The sequence below is a fragment of the Columba livia genome, unplaced genomic scaffold (genome assembly GCF_036013475.1).
Source record: "Columba livia isolate bColLiv1 breed racing homer unplaced genomic scaffold, bColLiv1.pat.W.v2 Scaffold_134, whole genome shotgun sequence".
In the NCBI taxonomy this organism is placed as follows: domain Eukaryota; kingdom Metazoa; phylum Chordata; class Aves; order Columbiformes; family Columbidae; genus Columba; species Columba livia.
In genome coordinates, this window is record NW_027043030.1 from 21,128 (window position 1) to 35,480 (window position 14,353).

Here is a 14,353-nt window from a genome sequence, read left to right on the forward strand (position 1 = left end):
AGGTCACCCAGAGGAAGTCTGGATCAGCCCATGGCTTTGGGCTTCAAGGAAAGACCAGAGAGGGTGGAGAGACATCAGTGAAAGTAGGAAATGCTGGGATGAGAGCTAGGTAGGAAAGCAAGATGGATGTCAACAGCCTGAAGGGACAAAGGTGACTAAAGGGGACAGTATCAGCAAACATGAAGTAGACATGGCCAAGGGCTCTGGTGAGGCTGAAAAGCCACACAGGACCGAGGTCTTTGTCCCCCTGGCTATGGCAGTTGTATGTGTCTCTGAGACCTAGCAGGATAAACTCTATTTTGGGGCTCTGGACTTTGATCCTCGTTGCCCCTTTTTGGGGAAGCCAGGAGGGGTTGTACAGTTTCCTGCACTTGGCCTTGCTCAAACTCACACCCCACTGCTCCAGGAAGAGCCCTGAGCCACGCATGAGGGATCTGCCTTCCCAGGGCCTGGGGTCAGGGTTTGGCCTTTAGCTGGTAAAACAAACCAAGGATTTTCTCCATAGCAGAATGACCTGTACAGTGCCTTTTCCTACCTGCAATCACAACCTTCAATTATCTTCTCTAACGAGTCCATGGAGAGGCTTTGTCAATAATGACCCTCAGTGGGGTCAATCAGTGTTTCAAGGTACTTTGAGCTGCGCTTCTGACTTCCACCTCCTGAGCGATTTGTTCATTCTCCTCTCAGTATCTGTAGTTCATGGACTAAGGGCCAAATACACCATGGGGCTCATTAAAATACAGAAAGTATTAATGAACTATTTCCCTTCCTGTAATTTTCTTCAAGTCTTCAAGACTAATTTGAGCTGTTTCATAATGTAGCAAAGAAGGAAGATTTCAAAATCACCTAGCAGAAATTATTCTGTATTTTGAAGGGCATATTATGTTCCTTTTTAGTTCAGTGAAGAAGTGGTAGTAGCATTCTCTCGTTGATAACGATCCAGAATGTCTCCTCAGTAGGTCTGGACAGGTAGGAAAAGCAGTCCCTTGAGGTTCAACATGGACAACGCTCCTCCTCACCTGCCCAACCTTACCCTTTCTCTCATTGCCCCCTGGGACTTGTTCTCACTTTTCTTTACATCAGATTTGACCACATTTCTCTGCAGCTGGATGTTACATCTCCTTTGCATCATCTCCCAAATGCTGTTCCTAGAAAGCTGGCTACACAGAGACAACGAATGATTTTTCCTAATTACAAAGAAAGAAAAGTGAAGCACAATTAAGCTTCAAAAATAATAAAACACACTCCTCCACCAAAAGTTAAGTACAAGCTGCCTCTAATGAGGTCATCTTTCAACAAGGGATAATCTTATGAGAAATGTTTTAGGTAAGCAAATGAAAGAATAAAGATACAAACATAATTAAAGAATTGACTAAGGAGACAATTAGACTACTGCAAAACAGGCAAACATTTAACTACCTGAAGTTCAAAACAGCAGCTGGCAAGTTGAGAGCAATCTGAATGAATAAAGAGTAAGAGAAAAAGAAAACTGGAGAATAATGAAAAGGGTCTTTGTCTAGAGAGTCTGCAACTGAAAACGGGACTTTAGAAACAGTCATTATATCAGGACAGGTGAAAATAGGTGAAAGATCACAGAAATTAAATACACCATATAACAGGCAGAATAGTGGCAAGGATGTTGCAGGAGATCAACACATCTTTGGAATATCCCCTTTGAAAGGTCACAGGATTGGTAGAGGTCTCTTGTGAGTGAGAAAAACCCAATGTTGCAGCCAAAAGTGCCAGCCAGGGAACCGCAAGCTGCACAAGAACACTTTGGTGAGGAGTGACCTGTCCAATGAGTCCTCTTGGGTGACATTTCTGGGCACCTAAAAGAGAAAAACGTGTCCGAAAGCCATCAGCATGGACTTAGCAAGGGTAATTAATGTCTCACAAACTTGATTGCCTTCATGATGAAGTAACTGCATTTCTGCGTGAGGGCAGAACAGTGGATGTCATTTACCTCAGCTTCAGCAAGGCTCTTGGCATGGCGTCCCTCAATGTTCTTGTACCCAGGGTAGGCCATTACAGTCGGATGGGCTGACAAACAGATGGGTGAAAAACAGTTGGATATCAGGCTGACAGAGCAGTGGTGAAGGGGTCTCATGCCCAACCTCGAGACCACTGGGACTTACCGGGGGCTTGTGGGGCAGCACAGGGGACTCTGCTGAGACCTGGGCAGTTTAATACTTCAATAATCTGTGACCTTGAGGAGACAACTCCCACCACATTTGTTGATGATGCTAAGTTGAGAAACCTCATAGGCAGGAGGGCTGTCCTGTCAGGAACATCAAGACAGAAAAGGACAAAGGGCAGGTCCTGCACTTGGCATAGACTAACCCCTGAAGATGTTGATAACTGGGAGGGAGTTCAGTGGAGGGCTGCTAAGATGCTCAGGGACTGGGACACTTGTTGGGAGGAGAAACTGAGGGAAAGGGCCTTGTTCAGCCTGGAGAAGAGAAGGCTTTGGGCATCTTGTAACAGCCTCTCTGTCCCTGCGGGGAGGTTCTACAAGCAGCTGGCAGATGTCTCAAAATCGACGACCCTTGTTCTTGTGGGTGACTTTAACCTGCCGGATATCTGCTGGGAGCTCAATACTGCACAGAAGAGGCAGTCTAGGAAGTTCCTAGAGTGTATAGAGGACAATTTCCTTCATCAGCTGGTAAATGAGCCCACCAGGGGCAAGACCCCGCTAGACCTCCTGTTTACAAACAGAGAAGGGCTGGTGGGAGATGTAGTGGCTGGAGGCCGCCTGGGGCATAGCGACCATGAAATAATAGAATTTTCAATACTCAGAGATGCAGGGAGAACCATTAACAAAACCTCTACGCTGGACTTCCGGAGGGCAGATTTTTGCCTATTCAGAAATCTAGTTCAGAGCATACCCTGGGAAACAATGCTTAAAAACAAGGGGGCCAGGAGGGTTGGACATGCTTCAAGCAGGAGGTTTGAGTGCACAGGAACAGGCTGTACCAGTGTGCCGAAAGGCTAGCCGGCGGGGAAGACAACCAGCGTGGCTAAACAGGGAGATTCTGAATGAAATCAGAAATAAAAAGAGACTTTACCGACTGTGGAAAAAAGGGCTGTCTACTTATGAAGAATTTATGGGAATAGCTAGATCATGCAGAAAAAAAATCAGGGAATCAAAAGTGCAATTTGAAGTTAACTTGGCCAGTTCTGTCAGGGATAATAAAAAGTCCTTCTTCAAATATGTTAATAACAAAAGGAGGGGCAAGGAAAACCTCCATTCTCTGTTGGACTCTGAGGGAAATATAGTTAACAAAGATGAGGAGAAAGCTGAGGTACTTAATACCTACTTTGCCTCAGTTTTTACCAGTAAGACAGGTGGCCCTCAGGACAACTCATCTCTGGAGATGGTTGGCAGAGATAGGAAGCCAAATAGGCCCCTTGTATTCCAGGAGGAAATAGTTGGTGATTTACTGAGCCATCTGGATCCTCACAAGTCTATGGGACCAGATGGGATCCATCCTAGGGTGATGAGGGAGCTAGCAGAAGAACTTGCCAAGCCGCTCTCCATCATCTTCCAACAGTCCTGGCTCACCGGGGAGGTGCCATATGATTGGAAATTGGCCAATGTTACCCCAGTCCACAAAAAGGGCTGCAGAGCTGACCCTGGCAACTCCAGGCCTGTCAGCCTGACCTCGGTGCCTGGCAGGGTTATGGAGCAGATCATCCTGAATGGAATCACACAGCACCTTCAGGATGGACAAGGGATCAGCCCCAGCCGGCATGGGTTTAGGAGGGGCAGGTCCTGTCTGACCAACCTGATCTCCTTTTATGATCAGGTGACTCACCTGGTGGGTGAGGGGAAAGCCGTGGATGTGGTCTATCTGGACTTCAGCAAGGCCTTTGACACTGTCCCCCACAATATACTCTTGCAAAAGCTGGTAGCCCATGGCTTGGACCAGTGTACTCTACGCTGGGTTAAGAACTGGCTGGAGGGCCGGGCCCAGAGAGTGCTGGTGAATGGGGCTGCATCCAGCTGGCGGCCAGTCACTAGTGGTGTCCCCAGGGGTCAGTGTTGGGTCCAGTCCTGTTTAACATCTTCATTGATGGTTTAGATGAGGGGATTGAGACCATCATCAGCAAATTTGCTGATGACACCAAGTTGGGAGGGAGTGTCGACCTGCTGGAAGGCAGGAGGGCTCTGCAGAGGGATCTGGATAGGCTGGAAAAATGGGCTGATTCCAATGGGATGAAGTTCAATAAGGCCAAATGCCGGGTGCTGCACTTTGGCCACAACAATCCCCTGCAGCGCTCCAGGCTGGGCACAGAGTGGCTGGAGAGCAGTCAGGCAGAAAGGGACCTGGGGGACTAATGGACAGGAAGCTCAACATGAGCCAACAGTGTGCCCAGGTGGCCAAGAAGGCCAACGGTATCCTGTCTTGTATCCAAACCAGCGTGGTCAGCAGGACAAGGGCAGTGATCCTTCCCCTGTACTCTGCATTGGGGAGGCCACACCTGGAGTATTGTGTTCAGTTCTGGGCCTCTCAGCTCAGGAAAGAGATTGAAGTGCTGGAGCGGGTCCAGAGAAGAGCAACAAGACTGGGGAAGGGACTGGAACACAAGACCTATGGGGAGAGGCTGAGGGAGCTGTGCTTGTTTAGTCTGGAGAAGAGGAGGCTTAGAGCTGAGCTCAGCACTCTCTAGAACTACCTGAAGGGCAGTTGTAGCCAGGTGGCGATTGGTCTCTTCTCCCAGGCAGTCAGCAGTGGGACAAGGAGCCATGGGCTTCAACTCTGCCAGGGGAAATTTAGGCTGGAGATTAGAAAGCAATTCTTTGCAGAGAGAGTGGTCAGGCATTGGAATGGCTGCCCAGGGAGGTGCTGGACTCGCCATCCCTGGACGGCTTTAAACTGAGATTGGACATGGCACTTAGTGCCATGATCTAGTAAACAGACTGGAGTTGGACCAAGGGTTGGACTTGATGATCTCTGAGGTCTTTTCCAACCCAGTCAATGGATTCTGTGATTCTGTAAAGGAGCATACGCAACCGCCCCCCGTTGCCTTTGTCCAGTTGCAGTGCATGTTGCACTGCCATCAGTAAACCAGGCATCCTTCTTGTGCTCTGCTGTTAACTCGTCGTAAGGAGGAGCCTCCTCCACAGGAGAGGTTGGGATGTCTCCTGGGGAAGAGTTTCCCCAAGTGCAGGCACATGATTAAATGATATTGTAGCAAGAAGGGTGGCATGTGGGGCAGTCACGTGAGTTTCCTGGTAAAAACCATTGCTGCAGAGAGTGTTCCACTTCCAGTGCGTAGCTGCCTGACCTACTCCTGCATGGGCCCTAACAGAGTCATCTGGTATGGGGGTGTGGACAGTCACACTATCTTGACCCATGATTTTTTTCAGTTTCCTGCAGTGCCCAAACAACAGCCAGAATCTGTTTTTCCATTGGGGTATAATGAGTAGCAGACCCTTGCAGTGCTTTAGACCAAAACCCTAGGGGTTCCTTCTGATTTTTTGGTCCAGTTGTCTGCCACAATCGCCAAGAGACTCCATCATCCAAGATCGTTACTTCTAGTTCAAAAGGATATCCTTGCCTGGGAGTATATGATCGGGCATGTTCAATCAAGGCACTTTGACAGGCATCAAAAGCTTCTTGTTGTTGTTGGTCACTGCCAACAGCCTTCTTTCTAGTTAGTTTCTGCAGAGGCCTCATTAAAATTGCCAAATACAAGATAAAGGTCCTCCAGTACCCCAGAAGTCCCACAAAGGCCTGTAACTGCGCTACCGTGGCTGGTGCAGGAAATTGCTGAACTGTCTGCTGCACTTTATTTGGTATTTCCTTAATCTGCCCATGCCAGACGACCCCCAAGAACTGTACAGTGGTACTAGGGCCATGTATTTTCCTTGGATTGATTGTCCAGGCCTGGTTCTGCAAATGTGACTGCAATGACTCAGCAGCTGCTTTAATTTCTTGTTGTGACTCTGCCATAAGCAAGACATCATCAGTATCATGTCGTACAGTAAGATACCTGACCATGATGCTACGTCAGCTGCTACCGTTTGATGGCATATAGAGGGGCTGTGCTTGTATCCTTGAATCCTGAAAGCTATATTGCTTTTGCTGCCAGGTGAAAGCAAACTGGTCCTGACTCTCTGGGGCAATGGCAATTGAAAAGAAAGCATTAGCAAGGTCTAGCACCATTTTCCATGGCAATAAGTTCTTGCCAGTTTTTTCTATGAGTGTAACCATATCTGGCACCATAACTGCAAGGTGTGGGGGGGTGACTTTATTCAATTCTCTATAGTCTACAGTCATTCTCCAAGTACCATCTGTTTTTCGAACAGGCCAGATAGGATTATTGAAAGCCGTCACAGTTTCTTTAATGATCCCCACTTGTCGGAGTGCCCAAATAGTCTCAGTAATTTCTTCCTCCCCCCTGGGATGTGATATTGTTTTATAGTCACCACCTTGGCAGGTGCAGGCAGCACAACAGGATCCCATTTTGGGAATCCACACAAGACAGTTACAGACCGGATAGCAAATCCTGTGCGCAGAGAGCCGAAAGCAAAATGACCATTTAAGGTTCCAACCGTCTGCCCTGGTAGGACATCAATACCCAGGATATATTCTTTAATTGGGGCAATCAACACTGTTCCAGTAGATGGCTTGGGATTTGCGATTGTGAGGGGAACAGCAGCTTGGAGAGCAGGGCTCAGACGTCCCCCCAGACCACAAATCTGCGATGTAGCATCTTTGTTCTTAATATCACTATGTAAAACTGTGACCTCAGCCCCCGTATCCACCAGAGCTAATGCATTCAAAATCCCCCCAGACTGCCACTCTAGAGTTAAAGGAACGTAAGGGCGTCGGTTCTTCCACAGTTCCCATACAGCAGGGGTGGCACTGGATGAGCTTTGAAGGTCCCTTCCAACCCAAACCGTCCTGTGACTCTGTGAACCCGCACTGCCCCGGTTCAGCCCGGCAGCGCCGCTGGGAACGCGGCTCCAGGACAGGGTGAAAGCGCCGGGCGGCAGCTGCTGGCGAGGAGGGGAGGGCAGCGTGAGAGATGAGGCCCGGCAGCCTGGAGCAGAGGGTCTCGCTGAAACGGCGCTGTGGAAACCCTCGGGGGATGGCGGGAGCTGAGGGCAAACAGTGGGAAACAGCTCCTGGGGCGCTGGGACCAGCCCTGCTGTATAACTGCGTGTCTTTGCTGCCCCCATGCCCGCACGGCCTTCTGCCTCCCCCTGCAGGGCAGGGCCTGGGGGCCAGCAAGCGCCCGCCCGCCGGCACCGTAACTACACCTGGAACCAGGCTGTGCTGAGGGACAGACGTCCTGCGGCAGCGGGAGAGCCCAGGAACGACACCGTCTGCTCAGCACGCTCAGGGCGCTGCACAGCTGAAGGACACCAGGGCTTTGGCATTCTCCTCCAGCTTTATTAAATCCAGCCCTCCTCCCGAGAAGAGCTGCACCTCCGCTGGGTTTAGCGGGGCCAGCAGCACAGGCCTCGCAGGGTCCATCGCGATCGTGGCTGCTCCCTTGGGTTGCCCAGGATGCGGATGGTCTGGGCTGCCAGGGAGCAGATGGAGGGTTCACTGTCCTGCTCCAAGGGCTGAAGGGCTGCAAGGGAAAGAAGCAGAACCCAGATGAGCTCCCATGTCTGCAGAGACCCCCGGGCATCCCCTCCCGACCACGCTCCCTACTCACCGCTGCAGATCTCAGCCAGCTCCTCCTCCTCCCTTCGGTCCCTCAGGGGCCGCGCAGCCAGCCCTGGGCACAGAGTTCCGTCAGCCCCTGCTCCCTCCCCTCACCAGGGCTGAGCCCAGGGGAGAGCAGGAGCCGAGATGGTGGCACCGGGCAAGGTGGCCACCAAGGCCACCTGCGTGGGCAGGGCTGGGAGGGGAGGCCAAGGCCCTGCACGGGGCAGCTGGGGCTCTGGCAGCCACAGGGCTGCTCCTTGTGCCAGAGCAGCGGCGGGGACTGGGGCCAGGCTGCCGAAAGAGGGACCTGGGGGCTGTGACTCACCGATGAACCTCACGGCCGCCTCTCGTGAGCTGGCCTGAGCATCCCTCAGGTACGGCAGGCTCTGACTCAAGAGCTCTTGAGCTCTGCTCCTGTCCCGCTCCAGCTGGAGAGAGCACAAGGGCATGGGCATGTCACTGTCCCTCCCCAGCTGGCCGGACCAGTCCCTCCTCCCATGAACCCACATTCCCCTTCCCCTCCGGCCATTCCCGTGTTACAGCCAGGAGCCCCGTGGGGCTGAGAGAGAGACACAGGCCGAGGGGTCCCAGGGGTGCTGAGAGCCCTCCCTCCCGCTGGCTGCGGGGCAGAGGGAAGAGCCCTAGGGGCTCTGTTCTTGAGGACAGGGAACAAGGATGCAGCTCGGGGCTGCAGCAGGACAGGCGAGGTACATCTGCAGAGCCCACAGGACAGACATGTGGGGCAGCCCCGTCCAGCCTGGGCCCTGGGCCTTGGGGGTTGTCCTCACCAAGCTCTCTCCAATCCGCCATGTCTGCTCTGTCTGCACCAGCTGTTTGAGCTGTTTCCACCTGAGCAGCTCTGCTGCACCGAGGAGGGCTTCCCCAGCGGCCTGTGGAACAGGAGAAGCTGGGAGATGGCACCACGGTTGGGGCAGGAGACCTGGTGTCCCCTTGCTCTGGGCTTTGTTCCTGGGGCGATTCTGCCCTTAGGGAGTGGGGACATGCCCTGGCCCAAACGCCCAGGGGTCTCTTCCCTGCATTACTGCTCAGCTTTGAAATCTGTACCTTGGCCACGCTCTGCACTTGGTCACTCATGCGGAAGAAGAGAGGGAGCAGGCCACATTGCACCGTGTTCTTCATCTCCCTCTTGTTGTTCCGCACCACCATCTTCATCAGGTCTCTGAAGAGGCTGATGGAGATCTTTCTCAGCTGGCTCAGTTCCTGGGAGGGAGCAGCACAGTAGGACCTGAGCACCAGCAGCTCTCTGCCCACGGGGAGCAGAAGCTCCTGCATGGCTGATGGGAGGGGAGACGCTCCAGGGCGGCATTGTGCACACTGCAGTTGTGGCCAGATCTGCGGCCCTGGGTCCATGAAAGGCCACTCGTGAGACTTGCTCAGGCAGTGCCTGTGCCTCAAAGTGCCGTCCCAGCATCTCCCACCAGCTTCAGCAGCCATGGTGGGGAGGAGCTGTGGGAGCAGCGGGCAGGGAGAAGCTGGGCTGGGCTGCAGAATGCAGAAACCATCCCACAAGAGCCCTGGGAGAAAGGAGAGAAGCCCCTGCTTTGAGTGGCTGGGCTGAAGGGCAGCTGTCATTGTCCAGTGCCCACCCGCGGGGCTCAGGCTTATCCATCAGCCTTGTACATCAGCCTTATACATCAGCCTTACGTCATCAAAGAGGGGCAGGAGAAATCCTGCCAGCGTCACGGCGATGGGGCTGGCCTCCTCCCTCTGCAGCTGAGCCATCACGGTTCTGAAGATGGCCAGAGCCTTGATCTTGGTGGCCTTGTTGCCGCACTGCAGGACCCACATCAGGTCTGGCAGCATGACCTTCATTTTCCTTGCCTGTACGAAGAAGAGAGTTGCCCTTTTGGGACCAGGTCCATGTGTGGAGAGCTCCCCAGGCAGCCCCCAGGCCCCACCATGGCAGGAAGGGCCTTTGGAGCAGCCACCATGGCTGCCCTTCGCAACACTCTGCTCACCATCTCGTCTGTCTGTGACAGCGTCATGATGCCCGTGAGCACCAGGGAGAGCATGGCCGGCCTTTCTTCCTTCAGAAACCTGAAGGCCATGTAGAGCAGAGCAAACTCCCGATCTCCCAGATCACTGCTGGCCAGCATCTGAAAGCAAGCCAGCAGTGAGCGACCGGCAGAGCCGCGGGGGCTCCTGGCACCGTGCAGCTCCTGGTTCCCAGGGCAGCCCAGGCCAAGGGCACCAGGGTGTTTTTCCGGTCACTCACAGCCAAGCTAACGAGGCAGTGGTCCTCCAGGTACGTGCAGAAGAGCCTGCTCTTTGGGTCCTGGAGTTGGATGAGCAGCTCCTTCAAAACGCTTTGCAGGGTCTGGGGCACGGAGAACATCACCTCCCACAGTGCCAGGGCAGTGCTGCAAGAGAGCGCTCTGTCAGCAGGGCAGCCTGGGCCACGGCAGCGTGTCCGGCTCCGCGCTGCAGGACGCTTGGGATGCCCTGGGCAGCAGCAGAGGCTGAGCTGGTGCTCCCGTGGGGCTGGCAGGAGCGCAGTGGGGGGCTCTGGGCTGGCTTGCTCAGCTGTGGCTGCTGCGGGCCTGGCTGACCCCCAGCACTGGAAAGCGTGGTGGGATGGAGGGTCCTGCTCCTCGGGGGTGTCCTGCAGGATTCCTTGGCGCTGGCAGCCAGAGCGTCTCTGGGCCCCTCTCCCCACAGGGAACAAGCCCTCATGGCTTTTGGAGCCAGTACCTGTCTCCTGGTGGTGCAATTGTCAGCAGCGTCGACACCACCTCCCCAGGGCATTTGTCAGCCATCCAGACAATTAGAGACTCCACGCTCTGTCGGGCTGGTGCCGTGTTGATGCACCCCAGGGTTTTGTGGATGCAGCTCGTGATCTTTGGCACCTGGAGGAGACACAGGTGAGGATGGTGCTGCCACTGGAGTGCAGCCATTTCCTCAGCTGTCCTTCCCATCCCTCTCTGCCGACTTCAGGTGGCTTCAGGTGTCCGAGACACCAGGATTTGAGAGGAAGAGATTGTTGGAGGGAGGAACAAGGCCTGACAGGGCCAAAGGGCAATCCAGCCAAAGGCCACTTACATCCACCAGCCAGAAATCACAGTTTCTCTTGACCACGTCCAGCATGTTTCTGGCCGCCTCCTTGTCAAAGGTGCTGGAGTCTGTCATTGCCTCAGTGAACACCAGGACCATGTCTGTCCTCTCGGAAGGCTGGAGGTATTCTTCAAAGAGCTAAGGGAGGAAGGGAGGCAGCGAAGCCAAGTCACACCGAGTGCCCCGGTGCTGCTGCGTAGGCGGGCAGTGCCAGCAGCCCTGCAGAGACGCCCGGCGGTGCTGCGGCAGTGCCCGCAGCAAAGCTGGCAGCAGGGGCGGCAGTGACTGCTGGGGAGGAGGAGAAGAGAGGCCCGGGGAGAGGGAGGAGGGTTGGGCTCATGGGCACAGGGTGCTGGCCCTGCCGCCAGCCAGGGCTTGCTGGTGGCCAGCAGGACTGGGGCTGCTGCTGGGACACTGGAGAGCAGCCCTCGCATCGTCCCTGCTCGGGGACAGCAGGAACCCTCTCAGCAGGGACAGGGAGGCCATGCCAGCCCCCTGATTGTGGAGGCCTTTGCTCACACAATTCCCCTGCTGGTGCCACCAACAAGAGTGCCCGCAAGAGCTCTTTACCATGATGTCGGGTTTTAGCCAATCCTCAGAGGAGCTGTCGGGATCTTCCAAGTGGGGCTGTCGTGCTTGATTGCTCCTGTCTAAACAGCGGGGAAACATAGAGAACTCAGTAAAGCACAGCAGCTTTGTCAGCAAGCTTCCCAAAGCACCCCAAGATCTGCCTTCATGATGGCAGGGCATAAGTGGTCAAGGAGAATTCTGGAGGGCATCAGGAACAGCTTCTTGCTCCAAGCACTGAAAGCTCTAGCCAGGAGGACTCAGAGATAGACCTGCTCTTCACTGGCAGGACAACCATGGCTTTGGGTCATGGCAATCAGCCGTATGTTTGGGTCTGGGAACCACGAAACAGCGGGCTTCAGGATCCCGAAAGGAGGGAGGAAGGAGAGCAGCAGAGAACAGATCCCAGACTTTGGGAGAGCGCTCAGCTGCTGCAGCAAAATGGCAGCTGGGATGCTATGGGAAGCAGCTGGGAAGGACAAAGGAGGTGAGGAACAGGAGCAGACCCATCGGGAGATGTCTGTGTGTAGAGGGATCGAGCCCAACACAACTTCTCTTACTGTTTTGTCCAGCCAGGAAGACAGCGAGGTGCTGCACTGCATCTCGAGCCAGAGTTCTTGCCTCTTCCCAGGAATGTTGGGAAAGGAGGAGATGCCCCAGCAGCTGTCCCAGCACTGGGATCTGGATGTCTCTATAGCTGACAGGGCCGTGTATGTCTGTCCTAGAGCGGCACCAGGCCTGGGCGAGGGAGACAGAAGAGCAGGAGGGTTGAGGGCAGGCGGCTGTGCCAAAGCCCTGAACCCAAGCGTGTGCCCAGGGCTCCGTGGGCAGGCAGGACTGTCCAGGGCCGTGCCGCTCACAGCTCCCAAAGCAGCTGGGTGGGCAACGGCCCCGCGTGGGGAGAGCTGCAGGCTGCTCTGGGGTGCAGGGAAGGGCAGACGCTCTAGCCGGAGGGTGCCTGGCTCCTTACCTCCAGTGTGGGATTCTCAGCCAACACGAAGCTCAGCCCCTCAATCCTCCCCACGGCCCTCTGCCGCACATGTTCTCTCTCGGAGCTGCTCAGAGTCAGGAGCATCTGGGGAGAGAGAAGCTGCTGGTGAGCCCTGGGAGCAGCCACCGCTCCAGCAGAAGCAGCACCGCTCAACGCCTGTGCTGGACTGGCCCACTCCATTAAAGATTCCCCAGGACTCAACCAAAGCCTGTAGTGAGGTTCTTGCCCTTGGGTCCCTGGCAGGTTTGGGACAAATGCCCTGGGCCCGCCCTGTGGCCAGGCAGGAAGGCAGATGCCACCCTCTGCGGCCACTGTGCTGCAGAAGAGCCTGGAGGGCAGCCCCTGGTTCCCCGGGGAGGTGGGCACCCTCCCGGCAGCGCTCTCTGCACGGCACGGGGTGGGACTGTCACCTCCAGAGTGGACACCCCATCCCCAGGGTGAGGAACAGCCCTTGTGAAGCCCAAACTTCGCACACCCAGACCTGGAAGATATTCTGCAGCAGCTCGCTGACTCTGGAGGCACGAGAGTTGAGGAGCAATGCCTGCAGCATGTTGTCCATGGACCGCATGGTCTGCAAGAAGACAACGGGTTGTGATCACGTTTCCAGCCATCCCTCTCATTCCCAGGAGACTGATCTGAACTCCCAGCACCGAGGGACGACTCCCGCGCTGCTGCGCTGTGCCTGGGAGAGACCCAGGGGCAAATAACCTGCTATGGGCAGAGCAGCCTGCGAAACTGGACGTGGCCAGACCCACAGGCAGGGGACAAAGGGATGACGGTGGGACAGCAGAGCTGAGAACCTGCCCTGCCTTGGGTCTCTGGTTATATCACGACACGGGGTGGTTGGGGAGCAGACAGAGGGACCGGGGGCTCCTGTAGCTCACGCAGCACTTACTTCTAAGTAGAGGTAACGGTCCATGTCCTCCACTTCTGGTGGAAGCGAGAAGACACTGGAGAAGCAGGCTTGGAGCAGCCTTGTCTCCTTGCCCTCCAGCACCCTCTCCACTGCGCTGCAAAGAGAGAGAGCAGCCAGCCGCACGCTGGTACCTGGAGCAGCGCCTCGAGGCCTCGTGCAGGTGACCCCAGGAGGGATGGGCAGGTACCTCAGTTCGGCAATGGCACGCATGGCGATCTGCCGCAGCGCCGTGCGCAGTTGGTCCCTGGGCTCCTCTTCCAGCAGCACCTGCAGAGCACAGCTGGGATGGGACCTGCAGCTGCCAGAGCCCAGCGCCACCAGCCCCCGGCCCTGCCCAGCACTGTCCTCACAGGGTGCCGGTGCCGGAGTCCTCGACCCCTTCCCCAGCGCTGCTGGGTATCCCCTCACCTCGATATTCTCCGCCAGCTCGTATCTCTGGCAGAAGACATCTAGGCCCATTGGGGAGCGCTGGCGCCTGCTGGTGTCGCACAGGTCACGGATGTCCATGAGAAACCCGATCTTGTGGCTCTCCTCCTGGCAGCCAGGGAGCAGAGAGGCAAACAGGGAGCGTGAGATGGGGACACGCGGCCAGCGGCACCGCAGCATGGGGGTGCAGTGCCCTTTAGAGACCTGGGAGCAGCAGCTCTGCCCAGCCAGCACCCTCCAGCACCCGCAGCAGAGCCCCTGTCAGCAGACGCCGGCACAGCCGCCTTTAAAGCGGCTGCGGTTACCTTTTCTGGGCTGCCGAGAAAGGACACAATGGAGTCCATGTATCCCCTTAGAAATCCATTCACGGGTAACGAATCGGCATCTAATAAAGGGGGAGAGCAGGGAGGGCTGCAGAGAGGGTTTGCAGGCAGGACAGAGCAGAAGGAGCTCTGCCCCATGTCCATCCCAGTGCCCGCTGCCCCGGCACAGTCTCCCCGTGCGTGTCAGGGCTGCAGGGTGCCCGGCAGACGGGCTGCGATGCTGGAGCCAGGCAGGATGGGGAAAGCGCCCAGTGCAGCGGGTGAGGAACTCGCTTCAGACGGGCAGGAAAGGTCCCCGTCCCGCAGCACGGCTGCCTCCTGCCCGCCCAGCTGCCTCTCGCTGCCCGTGCCCTGCAGCAGGAGCTGGGTCCCCTCTGCCCGCAGAGGCTGT

The 14,353-nt window shown here is 55.7% G+C and overlaps 1 protein-coding gene and 1 long non-coding RNA gene across 2 annotated transcripts; both read right to left on the minus strand.

Moving 5' to 3' along the window:
* Positions 1-7,081: 7,081 nt before the first annotated feature.
* On the minus strand, positions 7,082-8,870 carry LOC135577705 (uncharacterized). Its single transcript, XR_010469347.1, has 3 exons — positions 8,456-8,870; positions 7,675-8,095; positions 7,082-7,587 (listed from the first exon to the last, which is right to left on the minus strand). It is a non-coding gene; the product is annotated as an uncharacterized LOC135577705 (long non-coding RNA).
* Positions 8,871-11,638: 2,768 nt separating this feature from the next.
* On the minus strand, positions 11,639-13,693 carry LOC135577712 (uncharacterized). The gene is made up of 6 exons (XM_065047829.1): positions 13,622-13,693; positions 13,401-13,480; positions 13,193-13,307; positions 12,779-12,868; positions 12,277-12,381; positions 11,639-12,044 (listed from the first exon to the last, which is right to left on the minus strand). The coding sequence occupies exons 1-6, from the start codon at positions 13,670-13,672 to the stop codon at positions 11,763-11,765; spliced, it is 723 nt and encodes a 240-aa protein (XP_064903901.1). The 5' UTR covers positions 13,673-13,693; the 3' UTR covers positions 11,639-11,762.
* Between the last annotated feature and the right edge of the window lie 660 nt (positions 13,694-14,353).